Source organism: Poecilia mexicana, unplaced genomic scaffold, assembly GCF_051168715.1.
Source record: "Poecilia mexicana isolate PSO_F unplaced genomic scaffold, ASM5116871v1 scaffold_12, whole genome shotgun sequence".
NCBI lineage: Eukaryota > Metazoa > Chordata > Actinopteri > Cyprinodontiformes > Poeciliidae > Poecilia > Poecilia mexicana.
In genome coordinates, this window is record NW_028263381.1 from 21,532,933 (window position 1) to 21,553,340 (window position 20,408).

The window sequence follows — 20,408 nt, forward strand, 5'->3', positions numbered from 1 at the left end:
GTTTTTGACTCGAGTGCACCATATGAGGGTGTCTCACTCAATGACATATTACTCACTGGTCCTGACCTTAACAATAGTCTGATAGGAACATTGATGAGGTTTAGGAAGGAACAAGTGGCTGTGACTGCAGATATTGAGCATATGTTTCATTGCTTTGTCGTCACAGAAAACCACAGAGACTTTTTACGCTTTCTGTGGTACAAAGACAACAGTCTCGCCTGTGAAGTTATTGAGTACCGTATGCGAGTACATATCTTTGGGAACAGTCCCTCGCCCTCCGTCGCTATATACGGTCTGCGGAGAGCTGCCGCTGATGGAGAAACGCACTTCGGAGAAGATGTGCGCAAATTCATTGAGCGGAATTTCTACGTTGATGACGCACTGAAGTCATTTGCCACTGAAGAAGAAGCGGTTCATATCCTGAAACAAGTGCAGTGCACTCTTGCATCTTCTAACCTCCGGTTACACAAAGTGACCTGTAATAGGCCAGCTGTTCTAGAAGCTTTCCCACCTGAGGATCGAGCTAAAGACATTGAGAACTTGAATGTTTTTGCTGAGAACTTGCCTGTACAGCGCAGCCTGGGATTGTTTTGGAACATAAATACGGACAATTTCACGTTCCAGTTTACAGACGATCAAAAACCCTTTACACGAAGAGGTGTCCTCTCTACAGTGAATAGTCTCTATGATCCGCTCGGATTTCTCGCTCCAGTCACAATTCAAGGTAGGCTGTTACTGCGGGAGCTTAACAGTCTGACAGGAGACTGGGATGCTCCCTTTCCAGAGAGCATGAAGGCTGAGTGGACTAAATGGAGAGACTCGCTTAAACACTTGCAACATCTCCAAATACCGCGGCCTTACACTTCCCTCTCCACAGCAAATGCCCAAAGGAGAGAGCTTTGTGTTTTTGCTGATGCATCAGTGAAAGCCATTGCTGCTGTTGCCTACATAAAGGTCTCAACAACAGACAACACAGAAGTTGGTTTTGTGTTTGCAAAGACAAAGTTGGCTCCTCAAGCAGGTCTGACAGTTCCGAGATTGGAGCTATGTGCTGCAGTTCTCGCAGTTGAAGTCGCAGAGCTGATCTTAGCAGAAATGGACTGTGCATTTGATGACGTTGTGTACTACACCGACAGCAAGGTCGTATTGGGGTACATATACAACCAGTCACGCAGATTTTATGTCTATGTGCACAACAGAGTTCAGCGCATCCTCCAGTCCACTCGCCCAACTCAGTGGAAACACACAGTATCCGAACTCAATCCCGCTGACCACGGGTCCCGATCTGTACCAGCAGAACTGCTGAGTAGTACCACATGGTTTGAAGGACCACCCTTTCTCATAAACTCTTCTGTGCAACTTTCATCTCAAGAAACATACGACCTCGTTGACCTTGCACAAGACATAGAGGTACGTCCTGAGGTGACTACGAACTTGACACAAGTTGAAAGAAGCACTTTAAGTCCTGAACGTTTCGAGAGATTTTCCAAATACAGTGTTCTCAAGAGAGCAATAGCTCAGTTGAACCATATTGCCTATTCCTTTACCCACTCTGACCAGGCTACTGGCTGCTATGGCTGGCATATGTGTCGACCGACAGAAGAAGAGTTGGTAAAAGCACAGGCCTGCATCGTAAAAAGTGTTCAGAGAGAGCTTTACAAGGAAGAAATCAAGTGCCTCCTTGAAGGATCCAGGATCTCTTCCTCAAGCAGTCTTTGGAAATTACACCCAATTCTTGACAGTCACGGTCTTTTAAGAATTGGAGGTCGAATAGCACAGTCAGAACTGGGCATTGCCACAACTAATCCCCTCATCATTCCTGGTCGACATCACCTAGCGATTCTGCTTATTCGCCACTTCCATGAAGCTGTCAAACACCAAGGGAGACATTTCACAGAAGGAGCTATTAGAGCAGCAGGATTTTGGCTTGTTGGAGCTAAGCGATCTATTAGCACAGTCATTTTCAGATGTGTCACCTGCAGGAAGTTAAGGGGGAAGACAGAATGTCAGCAAATGGGAAGTTTGCCTTCTGAAAGATTGCAAGTTGCACCACCCTTCACGTACATCGGTGTTGATGTGTTCGGCCCTTGGGACGTGGTTTTGCGACGCACAAGAGGTGGACAAGCCAATTCAAAACGGTGGGCCGTTATGTTCTCATGTATGTCTACGAGAGCAGTCCACATCGAGTTAATTGAGTCAATGAGCACTGACAGTTTCATTAATGCTCTGAGACGTCTTTTCGCCATCAGAGGTCCGGCAAGGCAGATCAGATCCGACTGTGGTACAAATTTTGTTGGTGCTGCCCGAGCACTGAAAATGAGTAAAACTGACCTTAGCTTCCAGAACATTGAAAACTACTTGAGTCAGCAAAACTGCTCTTGGATTTTCAATCCACCCCACGCATCGCACATGGGAGGTGCTTGGGAACGGATGATCGGGATTGCCAAGCGCATCCTCGACTCCATGTTTCAGGTCTGCAAAAAAGCGCAGTTAACCCATGAACTTCTGTCAACCTTTATGGCCGAAGTGTCTGCCATTATTAACGCACGTCCTCTTGTTCCAGTATCATCTGACCCTGAGTCACCCCTTATTCTTACACCAGCATTGTTGCTCACTCTAAAAACAGGTTCTTCACCCCCTCCACCTGGAGACTTTAAGAACGGCATAATGCTAAAAGAACAGTGGAAAAGAGTACAGAGTCTTGCAGACACATTCTGGGCTAAATGGAAGCGCGAATACCTCCATACTCTGCAGTTTCGCCAGAAGTGGCAGGACAAGAGACCAAGCCTTAAGGATGGAGACATAGTGCTGCTCAAAGATACTCAAGTGAAGAGGAATGAGTGGCCTATGGGGGTTATCTCAAAGATCTTCCCAGGCCAAGATGGACTAGTCAGAAGGGTTGAGGTAACGACCTCAAACGGGGACTGTAAAAGGACATTTTGCCGCCCAGTCACTGAGGTGGTTTTGCTTATGTCTTCAAAAGACATTAGTGTTTGAATGTTTATGTGGGACTCTAATGATCCCAGGCGGGGAGTGTTATGTTCACTGTTTAGTTGTTATCTAATTTGTGCTAAACAATGCCATCTAGTGGTCATTCATTGTAGTTGTCAAAAGCAGTAGGGAAAATAGAAACAGGAAGTACAGCACAGTTTCAGCCGCATGGCAGTTCCTCGGTCCTGCTTACGTTGTTTTCTTGCTCGCTAAAGCATCATCTGTAAGTATTATAAGTTGAATTGATTACATATGAGAATAGTTATCGCAGACATCTTCATTTGTAGAGAAATTATGTATTTTTCTGTTAGAAGTAAATTCGACCGGATGCTAAGCTAACTCGGACCACTAGTCTATGTATAGACGGTGTATGTAGTGATTTTGACGTTGTTACTACAGTTACAACACTTATATGTATTTCTTTGTTATCCTGTTACAGTTTCACAGAAAATTGATGTCAGTAAATACTTCAAGACGTCATTCCTGAGTCTGTGGAGTTTCTGCATTCGTTCTGTTTAGCTGTTTGGATAGCTGGTGTCATTCGGCTGGCGAGACCTATACAGGCACATTTGAAATTAAAAGTAATTTAAATAGGAGCTGGATAAAAAATAAAGTATGTATATGGAAATATGTGGAGCATTTTTAAAATAATCTAAACAAAATATGAAGTTTTTGCTTTCATCTCATTAATTTTGGAGTAACTAGAATCACCAGGCTACTTTTTCCCAAAAGCAAATCTTATGTTCTATATAAACAATTAAAATAATAATAATAATTTTGTTAATTTTGAGCAGATAAAATATTTAAAAAAGCACAAAAAGTTTGTTCTTAATGTCGTTTTTGTTTCTCCAAGTGCGTTTAACAAAGTTTGGCCTCCACTTCTGCCAGCAGATCTAAACAAAACCAATAAGTTAATTTAAATTTGAAACTTTGATCTCACACATCCGGCCTCCTTCACTGCGGCGTCCGGTTCTGTTGGACCCAAACTGTCCATCAGAGTCTCCCTAATAAAACGTGAGCTCTCCTCTCTCCTTCCTCTTCGCTGCTGTCGCTTCCAACTTTCCTGCCATTTCGACATTTTCTTCACAAAGTCGCAGCCAAAGTCAAAGCGGAGGGAAAGTGGCGCTGAGATAATCAGCGACAGCTTCGGGGAATATTTGCTTAGATTTTTAAAAGTTTGCCACGCAGCAGTGATCCCTGAAACATTATATTTAGAGCAAAAGGTGAAATGTGGATTATTTTACTGCGGTTTTGATGTTAAATCCCCAACGGTCCCATTAGCTCCACTCTGACCTTGAGCTGCTGCTCATCCATGCGATCCTGAGACGCTTCAGTCTGATTTAATGTCTCTACATTAACATGAAATTATTCCAGGGTTTAGTTTTCGGTTGTATCAGCATCGAAACATTTGAAAATGTCCACATAACTAAAGTCAGATGAACTGGACAAACGGCTCATTTTTGGATAAATTAGCAACATTTAAATGTGCATCAGGGAGCGTCTGAGTGAATGTTACAGAAATACTTTGTGAATAACTTCATTCAGGAAAATAGGTGAATTTTTACATCTTTAAAAAGTTTTTCACCTCCTTAAACATCACAAAAGAAACTGAAACCATACAAAGTTAATTTGAATTAAATTTCAATAAATGATGTAGATTTGTTGGTTAAATGTTTTGCAGTTTTACTTTTATTTGAGTCACAAATCTATAATAAATGTATTGTGGGGTTCCACAAGGTTCATCACTGGGATTATTGTCATTTCTTACATTTTATGCTTTTAAATTGCTACAATTCACAATAATTTTGTTATAGAAGGCATTTAAACTATTGCAATAATTTGGGAAAAAGCTGACATGATTTGGCTTGATGGCAATTATTTGGCTTTAATTTTAGTTTTACCTGTTTTTAGCATTCTCAGCTAACAGTTAGCAATCAAACGTGTCTAAAATAAAATGTACTGAAGTAAATATCGACAGCAGGCCATGATGAAAGTCATAAATATAAACTATATAAGATCAATAATATATCAACAGTGGCAGAAACTACAGAATATTTTAGTCTCAAACTATTTCATGATTAATTGAATAGCCCAACATTAACTGGAGATTAGTTACATGTATTCTAGGCATTTTATTTATTAACAATTCCTTTTCTATTCTTTGAAAAAAATTCCAACGGTAAATGTAAACAAATAATTACTGGTTCTGAAAATAACCAGTAAGTTGTTTACTGGTTTAGTTGGAGTCAAACAGAACCAGAATCATCTTGTGAGGAAAGTTATAATTACTATTAATGACTGAAAAAATAAAAGTTATTTTGGTTGATGCAGCAGAAAATTACCACCAAAAAGGAAATAGACCCCATTGATGAACTCAAAACATGGAAAATATCAAATCAATTGTAAAAATATGTATCAACTATGTTTGTTTTTCTGCTGCTTATTAGTGTAACTTTATGCAAACATTACAGCAGCAGAGGAGAAACTGTGGCTTTACAACATTGTTTCAGATCAAATCAGAAACAAACAGCATCGCTGGTCCTGAACATCGTTTACGATGTTTGTTCAGATCACAGGCAGATAAAAATCTCACCTTTCCTGCTGCAGAAGCTCCTTGATCCACAGAGAAGCTAAAGAGAAACAAACAGCAGAAACTGATGATGACAGGAGAAAACATGACATTTAATACATACTTTCAAAAGATCGCTTTTATCTTTTAAAAATGCTGAGGCTATCAAAATATAACTAAACTTCTTCTTTTTTTTACTAATTAATCAAAAATAATTACACACAAAAACATTCTTCAGTAATATTAGCAAAATAAAAATGTCTGAAATCTTATTTTGGACATTTATTCATTCATCCAAACTGCCACAATTTAATCTAATTTAATGCAAAAAGTTATTTCAAATTTTGTATTTTTTTTTACCATCTTTTATATTTAAAACTAGACCTTCATTTTTATTTTGTGTCATTAAACTCCAATTCATCCATGTTTACAAAATATATTAATAAGGGCCTTATTTAGACCAAACTTACTAAAACGTAAAGCATCTTTATGCATGTAAAACAAAAGTTCACTTTAATAAAACATGAAAACAAATTGAGCTGAGCTCAGCTTTCTATGCACATATTTTAAAGATGAAAGGAACATTTGAAACGTGTTGACTGGCAGCTTTTCATCTTTCGTAGCAGATTCCTCATCCATCACAGCCTCATGAACGCACAGCGCCTCTCATTCTGACGCTGCATCTGAAACTGTTGTTCAGAGAGACGCTGCAACAGGAAAATGTCTCCAAGTCATTTTCCTCAATACATTCGGAGCGAAGACACGCAAATGTAAACCACAAAGCACCGTTATTATTTTCTCCTTCTCTCTGAAATGGTTGAAGGGGAAACGTGAGAAAAGTGAAAGTTTTCAGACGTCTGGTTGGAGTGAAATACAACAAACAGACGTCTAAAATAAAATAAATGCTATGAGGAAACATCATAAGCCAAAACTCACTTCACTCCCACTAGTGATGTGTTAAAACACTTAGTTTAAAGATTTAAATTTAACCAGCTGATGCTTTAAAAGTATATTACTTTCTAGTTTTCCTGAAATATCCTCGCAGAATGAGAGAATAAATTACAAAATACCAAAAACATGAACAGTCATAAAATAACATCGTATTTCCTGGGCATGTATTATTTTTGACAAAACTGAAACATAAATCAGTTTTATTCTCTAAATTAAATTACTATCACTTTAAAAGTGTAAAACAAAGAAAATGATCCACATTTTTACTCATTTATGAATGCAATACAGTAAGGCTGAAATGATTAATCGGATTATTTGTGATTAATCGATTACTGAAATAATCGTCAGCTAATCTGTAGTAATCGATTAATCGCTAACGTGAATATACAGACTCAGAAAAAGGCAGTTTCCAGAAAGAATAACATATTCAGAGCAGTAATTAAACCAAAAAGGTACAAAAATATACATTTTGCATTTGAGATACAAAAAAAATTGTCTGTAAATATGTTGTGCCAAAAACTCCTCTTTTTGGCTTCACATGCTTCAAAATCTGCAAGTAAAAATCTCCAATTAACCACTGAATTATTTAGCATTTTTAATATATTTCTAATAATGTATTAATCTGTATTTTGGCTCCATTCTTCCCCGTTACTTTTTTGGCCAGGGATCCAATTTGACCTCATTTTGACCTACAGAGTTTGGAGACATCAGGCCTAAAAAGTCAGTATTTTGATCATTTTTTCATTTTTTTTGTTCCCTTCTTCTCTGTTACTTTTTTGACCAGGGATCCAATTTGACCTCCCAGTTTTGGCCCATGTGAGAAGAGTTTTGACGCCCAAAGCGTCAGGAACCAGATCAGATCCCGCAGGCGAAGCTGACCTGGCCACGCTGCTGTTGGCGGAGCTCTCTGCGATCTGCGAGCTGGCGATCCACTTGGTCTCGCCCACCACCGTCCGGGCGTGCGGCAGCCGTCCCACGTCCTTCACCGTCATCATGAGGTGGCGCGACGACTTCAGCACGCGGACGGCCTCGTCGTGCGGGATGCTCAGGAAGTTGTGGCCGTTGACCTCCAGGATCTGGTCGCCGACCTGCGGGGACGGAGCGGAGAAGAGAGGCGTGGTGGGAGGGGCCGAGCAAGGCGGCGAGGGCGGAGCGGGCAGACACTGACACATGCATGGGGTCAGAGGTGAGAGGTCAGAGAGAGGTGGAGGTGTGTGAAATGTTTAATGAATCAGAGCGAGGCCATTGTCACAGCTGCAGCTCGGGGCCTTTGGTCAGCGGACGGAAATAATTAGGATTAAAACTGCTCTGCTGGTTCGTATGCGGCTTTAAAAGTAATTTAGCGTCGGATCAAAGAGTTCAGGCTGCAGACGAGGAGTAATAACGTTCACACTAAAACACCTTGAACTGAACCTTCAGCTGCCAGTAATGAGCCTTTCTGTAGACACAACCAACGAGACGCTGATCTGAAGGAAAATGGCTTCCATGTTTCTGCTGTCGGTAAAAACTAACCTGAGTTTTAGTCACAAATTCACCAAGCAGATCTGATGCAACTTAAATGTGTTCAACACACAAACAGCTGAAAATATTTAAGCTTTTCAGATGAAGTCTAACTGAAAAAATCCAGAAAATGGCAACAGGAATTTTAAAGTTGACAGGAAACGTCGTAGGAAACATAAAACATTTGACCTTTTTATGGTAGATGTTATTATTTATTAGATCTACCTGCTCTGGTTGGGGAAAAACCTGAAGTCCTTCCCTTCCAAACATTTCAGAAACAATAAAATAAATCAATAACAATAATCACAAAACCTGAAGTAGCAGATTATTGATTATTAACACTGCAAAACTCAAAATCTTACCAAGTATTTTTGTGTTTCTAGTGCAAATATCTTAGAAAACTAACTTAGTTTCAGCAAGACATAGGAATTAGTTTTTAGTAAATAATTATTGTATTTATAAAAATCACTAATTCAATGGAAGATGTTTTCACTTCTTGTAAAAATGTCTTAAAAGTGAAATAAGTTGCCACAGAACTAGTCCTTTTTATTTAGTATTTAATTATTTACTGGAAGAAAAGCTAATATATTTTCCTGAAACGTTACTTTTAAGTTAGTTCTGTTTTATTTCAACTGAACTAAAATATCTGCATTCGGAGTTAGACTAAAAATACTTAAGATTTTGTGTTTTTACAGAGCAACTTGTGTGTTTTTGGGGACTGCATGCAAAAAACAAAATCTTACCAAATATTTTTGTTATGTTTCTACTGCAAAAATCTTATTAAACTTGAAATAAGAAACTAACTTGCTGGTTTAAGTCAACAATTTCTTAATATTTACGAATATATTAAAGTAGAAGCACACTGCAGTATTTTCACTGCTAATATCTTAGTAAACTTGAAATAAGATAAAAGTAACTTACAATATGAGCTTGTTTTAAGTAAATAAAGTTTCAACATTGATGAAAAAGTGCTGATTATTTCATTTATAACAAGACATTTTCCCCACTATAAGTTAGGGAATCTGCAAGTGGAGCCAAAACGTTTTCATCAGTGTTAATGAATTATTGACTTCAACCAAGATATTTGCACTAGAAACTAAACACAGATATTCCTCTTCATCCCAGCTTTGTTGTGCGTTTCTAACTTAGAGCTCGACTGGGAAACGTCTGCAGGGAAACCAGAATCATTTCCTGTCACCTCGTTTGGTTTCCAGAAAATAAAAACCTGCAAACTGAACCGTTTCTCTGCTGCTGCTCTGTCTGATCTCAGCACGCCGCCATGCATGGCTGGAGGAAGAAGGTAATTACTTTTGTCACTAAAATATTCAGCGGTGGAATGAACTCGTGATATAAATTCACATTTTGGGAGAAGAGAAGCTGAAGGAGGGAAAAGAGCTGAAATGGTTGTAAATACTCACTTGTTTCCTCTTTAACTCACAGCCAGGCTGAATAAATGCAACGTACCAAGAATCTACTGAGGCAAAATTATTAATATTTCCTTAATAGCATCAGTTCCTATTAATATTTACTAAAAATTAAAACACAAAGTGATGCTTTTTACTTAAGTTACAAGCCGTTTAGTCCAACTGATTTCATTTAAGTAAATCAAACCAGTTATGGTTGTTTTTAATTTTATGAATTTACTGTGAAGTCAAGTTTGAATGTAAAGTTTTAATTTCAAAGGAGTGGATATGCAAATAAAGTTTCAGCCTTTTAAAAAAAATACTACATAATTTATTCTGATATCGAAGCTGCAGAACAGTTTGTCACATGTAATATAAAATAAAATGAAGAGAAACTCAAATAAAATCTAAAATTATTCATTAGCCTGACAGGTTTTTAAGTTTTTCCATTTTGGAGTAAAGCTTAAACTTTTTTCTTATTCTGAACATAATAGAACAGATTTTCACATTAACAGATGAAATGAAACCTTTATTTCAAACAAGTAAAATACCAGAAAAATTAATAAGTAAAAATAATCTATATGTATATCTTGATAATAATAAAAGATAAAAGCAGAGCCTTTAAAAAGGAGTGAATGTCCCACATTATTTATATTTACACATCTAATTTTTACTTATTTCACAATTTCTGCTCAACTTCTTTTCAAGATTTAAAAATAATTATTTTAAATAAAAAAACAATAAAAATATGAATATTGGATCGGCGTAAAAACGGTGCAGAAAATATTAAAAATAATATTTCAGTTATTTTTTTTTTACATTAACTAAAATTTATGATGACAAATAGAAATTCTTGGCGTACAAAATTTTTCATGATAAATGATAAACGGTGGTATAAACACAACATCCTGCTGTAAAATCTCTATTTACCGATAAAAGGTTTTTCTGCCAGGTGAGGTGGTTTTTCAGAAACAGATTTGTTTCATAAAACTGCAGTGGAAACACTTTTTGCACCATGTGAGCCATGTGATCAACAACAGGAAGTTACTACTGCTGGAAATGACAAAGATGACAGGAAGTAACAGGAGGAAGATGGTTTGTTTTTTACAAACTCTCAGCATCAGACAGGTCATAAAAATTTGTGCATTATTCAAACACGATGAATCTGTAGCTCTTCTGTAAAACTTACGACTACAATTTCCCCAAAACGCCACAAACATAGCAGCTCCAAAGTAGGTGGAGCTTGTCCCGTAAATTTATTTACATGTGATTTGAATGTAATTTCCAAACACCACTATGGAGAAATACTTTTTTTTCTGATATTAATACAAATATTTGCCCACATTTCTAATGGAAACCCAGCGACTGCCTGCCCAGAAACCTGAATGAAGTGAGTAAAACCCAGCTTGCGATTCCAGCGACCGTCCTGATAAACCGCAGCAGGACACGCCGACATGCCACAGCGAGCAGAAAGAACAGGTGTAAATAATTCAATTATTAATCCACTTCCCTCTGTGCAGCCCGGCGGCTCATCCAGATATTGTTCCTGCTTCCAGGAGGCTTAGCGGGAACACAGTCCTTGTTAACGTTACGAGCAGCACCTCTGGCCGCGGCGCCGCAGCGCCGCGCGGGGAAAGCCTATTAACAGGCGAGCTGATGGAGACGGGTTATTTGCCTCGGGGCCTGGGGTCAAACTGAGGACACCCCCAAAACAGCAGCAACCGGCTTTAATTCAGAGGTTTTATATGTACAGAAACAAAAAGGAGGAGATCTTCCTGTCATACGGAGGAGGATTAGTGGCTTACACGCCGCTATCCTGACGTTCACAACAGCAGGATTTTACCATCACAACGCGCCTCAACAGCTAAAAATAAAGCTGGTGTCGCCTGGAACAGAAATGGATTAACATGGAGCTAACTGATGCTGAGTTTTGAAGATTAGGGATTCAATTTAATTCATGCTGCAGAGTCAAAAGACGTTTACTTTTTCAATTAGCAAATCAGCAGGCTTGAAAGGGTCCAACAAATTTAATGTTTTTTCTACTTGGATAATTAGGGAATCTATAGAAGTGTTTGTGACAACGGAGCCTCCATGGCTTCCTGCCTCTACTTGTTGGATTTTATGATAAAGTCAACATGGACTAATTTATGCCACCAGTATTCAAAAGCTACGACTAACTAAATAACTTATTTACCAGAACCAACTGAAGACGCTAAAACCCTCGAATATTTGAAACCATTTCTAAAAACTCTTAAAACTTCCTATTTTAATTTTTAATCACTGTCATTATATGAACAGTGGAGCCTGTCCTGGTGCTACCACAGAAGCTAACATCTACTAAACACACCAGTAGCGCTGCAGCTAAATATTTCAGCTTCCCAAGGTGCCCAAATATGTTTGCTGAAAATATTCAGCAAAGAGGCAAATTTTCTGCAAATAATTTGGAATTACATCCCAAAGAAAAATCCATGAATACTAAAGCAGGAATATATGTAGGTTAGCTTATTGCTAAACTAGTTTCCACTGAACTAGCAGGAGAAAACTGTAAAAAAGTAAAACTTTTGCCTTTTTAAAACAAGTCTTGTTTTCCATGTATGAACGGTGTCGAGTAAACATAACACACTAATACACGTTTTAATTAGTATATACCAGTAATCCGAAAAGCAGCTAACATTAGCTAACATTAGCTAACATTAGCCAACCCGATGGAGCTAAAGTTACTATTAGCATTATAATTTCAGCTTCCAAAGCTGTATTTTCTCTCCAATATGTTGGATACAAAACATTCTGCAAACAGGCAAATTTTCTGAAAATAATTTGGAATTACATTCCACAGAAACATTCAGGAATACCAAACCACAAATCCTTAGATTAGCTTATTGAACTAGCAGGTACCATTACTGGAAAAAGTAACATTTTTAAAAGTAACAGGCTTGTTTTCCACTGCCTGCTAGCATATAGTTATATAACAAGCGAAAACACATTTCTACTATAAACCAAACATGCTACTGTCAGCTAACATTAGCTAACATGCTAATGCTATCATTAGCATGTTGGACAAAGGAACAAACGACATCTAAGATTTGTTACTTGGTGACGTCTGCAGCGCTGAGCAACACATCAAAACTCTACTTAATATAAATGTGATCTATGAGAAACTAGTAAGATAAGAAGGAAATCTGATGTAAATGTTTAGCATCTATTAGCTTACTGTATTAAAATGAGAAAATAATTTAGCTTTACTTATCTGATAACATATTTTTCTAATTTATTTATTATATATGCATAATTAATGTTAATAGTTTGAAATGTATGGCCTGTGCTGAATTTCTCTTCAAAAATTGTTGAACATTTTTAATTGGATCTGTTTTTACAATTTTATTTTGAAGCCTCTATTTGAGTAAATATCTAAAAGCTCCACAGGAATTTATGAGGGAAATTTAAAAGTTCACTGCTGAGTTAAAATCTTCAGTATTTTTACTCAGTAAACAGTAATAATGGTGATGATTCTGACAAAACACATAATTTTTATTTTATAAAAGGGAATAAATCATGCAGGTAACTTTATTTAAAAAAAAAAAGCCAGGTAACTCATTCATATTTTTTTTAAATAATAAGAAAATAACCAAAAATGTATAGAATATATAACATATTGATTTTCCTTCCTTTAAGTAAAAATAAGCCAGACTTTTTTCAGTCTTTTTGGAACCTGTGGTACTAATAAGAAATGTTCTTTGTGGTTTTGAGTTTCAGGCTTTTAGAACAAATTTAAATAATTAGTATTTCTGCTTTAATGTGTTACATGTTGCAAACATCCTGACAGTTGAAACCTTTTCCCTCTCAGGACCAATAAAACCTGCTCAGATGAATCATGCTAGCTTATTTGCACCTGCTGTATCCTGTAAATGAACACAACTGTAATCCTGGCTCTAATTACACGCTGTTTTAGTTTTATAACCGTCATTAAATCCACTCCATTAATTACAGAGGAACAAATTAGACAACGCCAATTCGCCGTATTAATCTCCCGGTGAATGTCTTCATTGTGAGAACGGCTCAGGATATTACGCCGACTCACATTCATTTCCTGAAGACTTACTCTCATCTTAACCTTAAATATCACCTTCTCTCCTCTCAGCTCAGCCTTAATCTAGCAGAAACCTAACCTTTAATTTTTTCCTCTCGTTTTAAATTGAGGAAATGTCCTCACGCTGCGTTCCTGTGGTGATTTTAAGTTCAAACAGCCTCATGTGGATGAAGGTGAGTCACTTTCTGCTGCCGTCATTTAGCTGCTGCAGCTCCTTTCCTCTCGCCTCATTAATTCCCTCTCAGCCTCTGTTTTTGTCCAGTTTCTGAAATAAGACAAAACTAACCTGGAAGTAACTTGACAGCAGGATATAGGAGTTTATTTTAAGTCAATAATTCCTTAGTATTGATGAAAAAGTTCTAGTTCCGTTGGTAGAATGTTCCACTGAGCCGTTACCTAGCAACCCCAGCCAAGCCAAGCCCATCGCCTAGCAACCCAGTTCTAGTTCCACTGGCAGGTTATTTCACCTATAACAAGACATTATAGGTGGAATAATAGTACATTTTCATCAATATTAAGAAATTATTGACTCAAAATAAACTCCTTTATCTTGCTGATAAGTTATTTGTAAATTAGTGTAAATTAGTTTAAATTAGCATTTCAAGTGTCATAAGATATTTGTACTACAAACCAGACAAAAATGTCTGTTTTTGCAGTGTTGATTAAACAACAAAAATGAGTAAATTTTCTGGAATCTTCTGGAAAAAACTGAGAAATATCTGTGTTTGAAAAGTTGAAAATTAACTAGAAAACAAATTCTGATAATTTGAGATTAATCTCAGAAATGTTCTAAAAAAAAAGTCAAAAACGTTTAACTTTTTGAATCTTTTTGAGTTTCAAAAGTTTAACATTTCCAAGTTGTTTGTAGAAAATGTCTGAGATTAATCTCAAATTTTCTGAGGTTTGTTTTGGGAATTTACTTCTCCTTTTTTCTAAAGCGCCATCATAGTTTTTGCAAGTTTGCTGTATTTAAAGAAAATCATCTGGTTTTCAAATTCTTTTGGGCTCAAATTAACAAATAAATTTTCAGTAATAAGAACAGGATTTGTGTCACTTTCTTTCAAAAGGTTTGCTATGTTTGCTTAAGTTTAATAAATTAAATAAAGGCTGATTTGGTCACCTTTTCAGTAAAAGTCTCTGGATAAACATGGTCTGTTACTAAAACAGAAACATTTTGTCTTATAGTTACATTTTCCAGAGTAAGAAAATTATATCCGTAATAATTTAACCCTTGTTGCAAATTAAAAGTCTCTGTCTGCATCAATTTGTATCACTTTTTAATTGCGGCACAAAATCAATCCAATGACCACAAATGGCCCCCAGACCTCACTTTGGACATCCTTAGTCTACATAAAAGCAGATACTATAAACGCTTTGTTTTCTTGTGATCAATTCTTGTGTTAACCTCTGAAGGAGGAGCGCCTGCAGCTTTGCATTCTGGGTAATTAAACAGCTGCCGATGTTTATGCTTCAAGTGCGAATCAAAGTCAGCGTATCATAAAACCACATTCTTCAAAAACAGAGTGAAACAAATCAAGCCGTCGACTCGGAGTTGATTGATTGTGCTGCAACTTTTCCCATTTCAGTAACAACTGTTCGAAACAAACAAATCAGCAAAACTGTCTGAAATGCATCGCCGTCTCAGCTGACAGGAAACATAAGTTTATGTTTTAGGGCCAAATAAAAGTGCTACAGAGCAGCTAACACCTGAGAATTTGAGTTTCTTCATACAGAATAAGAAGTTCAGAATAATCAGTTTACAGCAACATCACTGTAATACAGATAAACCTTTCATGTTTAAGGGTAGAAAAGTGAGATTTCCAGCTTCTTCCATTCACTGGTCCTGTGTTTTACACAGACATCTGGCTAATATCAAGTGTAGTGTTGACTGTGTGCATCTGAGTAAGAATGCTGGTCAGAAACTTCTGTTTCTGATCAGGATGCATCGATTGATAGGTGATCGGATGATTTATTGACTTCCCTAATTTTGGGAGATTGGAGATCAGTTTGTGCTTTGATGCAAAACAGATTTTATCTACTTTTACAAAGGTCTGAAAATCATGAGAGAGATTTAGAAAAATGTTAAAATGTGAAAAATGCGAGACTAAGATCGTTTCCACACCAAGATGACGACTCTTGTTCCATTTTCAGCTGCTGCGGTTCGATTTCATTGCACTGTGACAAACCAAACTATCTGAAAAACCTGTTTCCCTCCTGACCTGATCAGACGAAGGTTCTCCACAGAAAACCTTCCCTCTGTATAACATATTTGGGAAACAATTCCCCATTGATGATGCAACATCCACTCCTACAGAACAAAATAAATAAGTAGATTGAGGATTTATTTATTTCTACATCACAGATGTTTAATTTACCTGACTGGATTCCATATAAGTGGATATGCAGCTTGTCTTTGCAAGTTAAATCAGCATTACTTTCATAAACGGATCCATATAAAATAATTTACAACATTTAATTACCTTTCCTCATAAACCTGATCCCTCAGGAGGAAAAGACGACAAATATGAAATATCCACACTTTGGACTTCTCATGTCTCAATGTCACAAAAACACATTTTTGCTCCGTCTGAATATGATTAGTGTAAAGAAAACTGACATTTCAAAGCCACCTTCTGCACCTGCATGTAAAATCTGCTCTATTAAAATGCGACCGTCAGTTTGGATCCCTGATGCACTTCAGGACAATTAAAGTGGGTTTTTATTGTTTCTCGCTGCGGAGCAGCAGCTCAGCTCTACAACACATTAAGCTGCTGGCAGTTTCATCAACACATCCCCCAGTAAAAAACCAGTAAAGTTATACAACCTATTATAGAAATGTTCAGCGGGACGAACTGAAGGGCATTAAAGGGATTAACCCAGAAAACATCTGAACTCAGGTTCCTCCTGTATGATGACGAATCTAAGTGTTAAATAAAGTGGTTCACTGCAAAAACACTAAATCTTACCAGGCAATTTTAGTCCAGTTTCAAGAGCAAATATTTTATTACACTTTAAACAAGACAAACTAAAAGTAACTTTTTAGCAACAAATACAGGCTTGCTTTAAATAAATGATTCCTTAAAACATTATTACATTATTTCACTTATAACAAGACATTTTTCCCACTTTATAAGTTAATTTATCTGCCAATGGAACCAGAACCTTTTCATTAATATTTAGGAATCATTTACTTAAATTAAGCCTCTATATGTAGCTGAAGAGTTACTTTTTAGTTGGTTTGTCTTATTAGATATTTGCACAAGAAACTAGACTAAAATGAATGGTAGGATTTTGTTCTTTTGCAGTGTAAAATAAGTGATAAATCATATTGTTGCTAAAAATCAGACTCAGCAACATCCAGAAACTTTTTTTTCTGGATGTTGAGGTATAAAAATGCCTTTAATTTCTCCAAATTTAGTTACAATTCTTACTTCAGGATGATTGGATTTGATGCGACACGGCGGCACAAAGTAGTGAATAAGTGTGAAGTGAAACAGAGGCAGTTCAAAGGAAGATAAATATAAATAATATTTGATAAGTGTGATAGGAAAGCTTTCCTGAAATTAAAATGTACAGTTTGTGAGCACCACTCCTGCAGGAATCAGATTAATTCCAAAGAAAAAAGCTGAGCTCTGGGTATTTTTGGCACCGTTGCAGTATTACCCTGGCAACAGTTCAGACCTGAGGAGGAAATGTTGTGGTTTTGTTTAATGTGTGGCAGCCTGTGGCACAGGAAGCGCCACAAACAGCAGCATTTCTGAGTGAAAATGAGCTGCACAGGAAAATAAACTGAAGGTGAGTTGGCAGGAGAAACATCTTAAAGGGAACCTATTGTAGTTCATCTTCAGCAGGTTAGCATAGCTAAAGACAAAACATGTTTGTTACATTTTGTGCACCAAATTATCCTCAGGTAATGACGTTTCACCTCATCTGTTCTGCGTGTTTTGAGCTTTTTATTCAGAATGAGCTGTTTTAGATGTCTGTCACTTTTATGCAGATTAGCTGCTGCTGGCCACGCCCCCAAAGGTTACATCACACTTTACTCCCTCCACAGCAGCTGCGTTTTGCTTTGCATGTTGAATTTTTAAAAGTCAGTGATGCTTTGAAACGCAACAGAAAGAGCAAGAAAACAGCGAAAGTCACTGAAGAGTAATGCGACTGCTCGCGCGCTCAATTATTCGGCATCGCTCTCTGGGGAGGACCCGTCGCCATGGCAACCGACGCAACACCTTGAGAGTCATGCTCTGCGCTGTAGTTAGCTTCCTGCTTTTGGAGCGTTCTCCGATTCGGTTGCATTCACACTGCGTCAGAGTTCACTTCAACCGAACCGAGGATTTGAGGCGGACCCGAGTTCGTTTTGTTAGTCTGCATTCTCACCTCCCCAAATGAACCGGAGCTGGATTAAAGTGGACTGAACAGGGCTGGTGTGAGTGCAGCCGCAGTGTGAAGGAAAGTTTGAAACTCTGTAAAACCTGGGTTTCTAAATCAGGAGGCTCCGAGGATCCGGGAGCCGCCGGTGTCTGCAGATTAATCGCTGCTGCGGCGACTCAAATCACTTCTTTTGGGAGCTTTTTTAAGACTTATGTGAAAAGTTCTTGATCAATTTTAGCTGGAGTTTGTTTTTTCCCCCTGCGAGGCGAAATGTTGCAGCTTTGAGCTACGAGCTGTTTTGGGGAAAAACACTCAGAGCTGTTAGGGCAGACGGAGACGGGAGCACTGAGGAGCAGAGCTCACTGGTTTCCACTGAAACCATTAAAACGTCCCTCTGCTGGTGGCGTCTGAACACATGAACATTTCCGCTCTAATCTGGAGGAATCGATCAGCATCCCAGTTCTGGGCTTTTCCCAGCTTACAGACTTCAGTTCGGCTCATTTAAAGGGACTTCACAGCAAAAGTCACTTCAGCTCAATAACTGACCGATTTAAAGGTCATTTCCATTATAAATGTTATTCTGCTAATTTCACAATTAACTAAGAAATTTACTTAAATCACACCTAAATGAATATTTGAATAAAACTACAGCTTACACTGAGAATAAAGTGATAATATTAGTAGAATAAAAAACAAAAACACCAGAATAAAGATGCTCAATGATTATTGTTAGGAGTTATAACAGTTTATTCTTATATTGTTAAAACATTTTTCTCGTATTATTACGACTTTATTTTTCTAGTTTTATGACTTTTGTTCTAGTTATGACTTCTATCTCATAATTATTTTTTCACTGTCCCTAATAATCCGTCATTTCCTTTTCATATTTAAATTGTATTTTATGAATATGACCTTTAGGTTTAAAATGTGCTTGTTTTGATCCAACAGCATAATTTAGAGACAGTTTATATAAAATATATTAAAATGTCTGTTTTGTTGAAGTTATTATATTCTCAACTTGCCGAAGCTCAAACTTAAACTGAGTTCATTTATGCAAATATTAAGGTTTGTAGATGAGCAGCAAACAGTTTTTAAAGTTCTTGTCGGATGCAGACTTTGTTCCTAAAGGAAAGAAAGGATGTCCAGTTTTCCTTGTGCTCTTCTTTTCATGCAGCTCACTGATGGTTTTCATTATTTTAGCAGGTTAATCTCTTGCTCCCCACAGCTTTCTGCTCCCTGGCTCACTCTGCTCCATCATACTATCTCTTAATCAGGCCTAATTTTCTCCTCTTTAACCTTTGCCCCCTCATTTCAACCCTCATTGTCTACATCTCCATCACCTCCTCCCTGTTTCTCCTCCTCATATTTTATCCTTTGGCCGGTCCCGGCTCCGTTACAGAGTCCGACCACAGCCATCCACCGTCTGCTTCGACTGCAGCCGGTTCAAAATCCTGCTGGTGAAAAGGAACAAAGCTGTTTGATGGCCGCGGTAACATCCACTTCTGAATCTTTTTCCGACTCATTTAGATCAAAGTATCTACGTAAAATAACAACCATCAGCTCTCAGGCTGCGTTCACACTGCAGCCTGAAGTGACCCAAGTCTGATTTTTTGTCAAATCTGATTTTATTTCTTTTTTTGCTGTGGATGTTCACACTTCCAAATATATGCTGGCTGTAAGTGACCTCCAGTGTGAACGACCTGAAAGTGTCCCGCATGCGCAGTAGAGGGCGCCATAGCGTCAGCGTTCTCAGTGTTCTGCCAACCGCCATGAAAAGAAGAAGTGCTCAGTGTTTGCGGAAGTAAACATGGAGGCTAACGGTGGAGCTTAGCTTACATATTTGAAGTTGTTGTCCGGCCGGAGCAGCATATTAACAACTTAATCCTCATATAATCCGTCATGATTGTTGATTTTCTTCCCGCTTGTGCGTGTCAGGACGCAGAATAGTGAGATTTGTTGAGAATCAGTTCAGTTCGGATGAAGGCGACCTGGACGTTAGGTCGCATTTGAATCAGATACGTATCGGATATGGGTCAGATTCGAAAAGAATCCGACCTGTGCTGTTCACACTGCCATGAAAAGATCGGATACAGGTCGCATTACGTCAAAAAAATCGGAATTGAGTCACTTCAGGCTGCAGGGTGAACGCATCCAAATGGGCCGTTTTATCCGGTACTCCTTGCTAATACCAGTTTGGACCCCCTGTTTTCTCCAGAACTGCCTCAACTTTCACTGCTTGGTTATTTTGTGTAAACTGGCTTCACCACTGGAGTTCCCCAGGGCTCTGAGCTCGGACCTCTCCTCCTCTCTGGGCCACATCATCCAATCACATCCGAGCTCTCAGACCACCTCTATGCTCTGCCTGTCGTTCTCTGAGGATCCTCGCTCCGTCTGCCTCCGTCGTGTCCTGGGGGAATAAGGACCGATGGTGCTTCTATCCAAACAGCCCAGCGGTCCGGAAACGTTTGAAATGAGAACAACATGTTCCACCGCAGCCCAGAGGAAGATCCGTTCATCTGACGGCTGAAGCCACTGG

The 20,408-nt window shown here is 38.1% G+C and overlaps 1 protein-coding gene across 2 annotated transcripts in view; it reads right to left on the reverse strand.

Annotated features, from left to right (window-relative positions):
• Positions 1-20,408, reverse strand: part of whrna (whirlin a) — a 126,852-nt gene that overhangs the window by 30,111 nt on the left and 76,333 nt on the right. For both annotated transcript variants that reach the window (XM_088011104.1, XM_088011103.1), the window contains exons 4-5: positions 7,391-7,599; positions 5,585-5,621 (exon numbers count right to left, since the gene is read on the reverse strand). In XM_088011104.1, the coding sequence (XP_087867230.1) occupies positions 5,585-5,621; positions 7,391-7,599 (246 nt within the window). The remainder of the gene's footprint in view (positions 1-5,584; positions 5,622-7,390; positions 7,600-20,408) is intronic.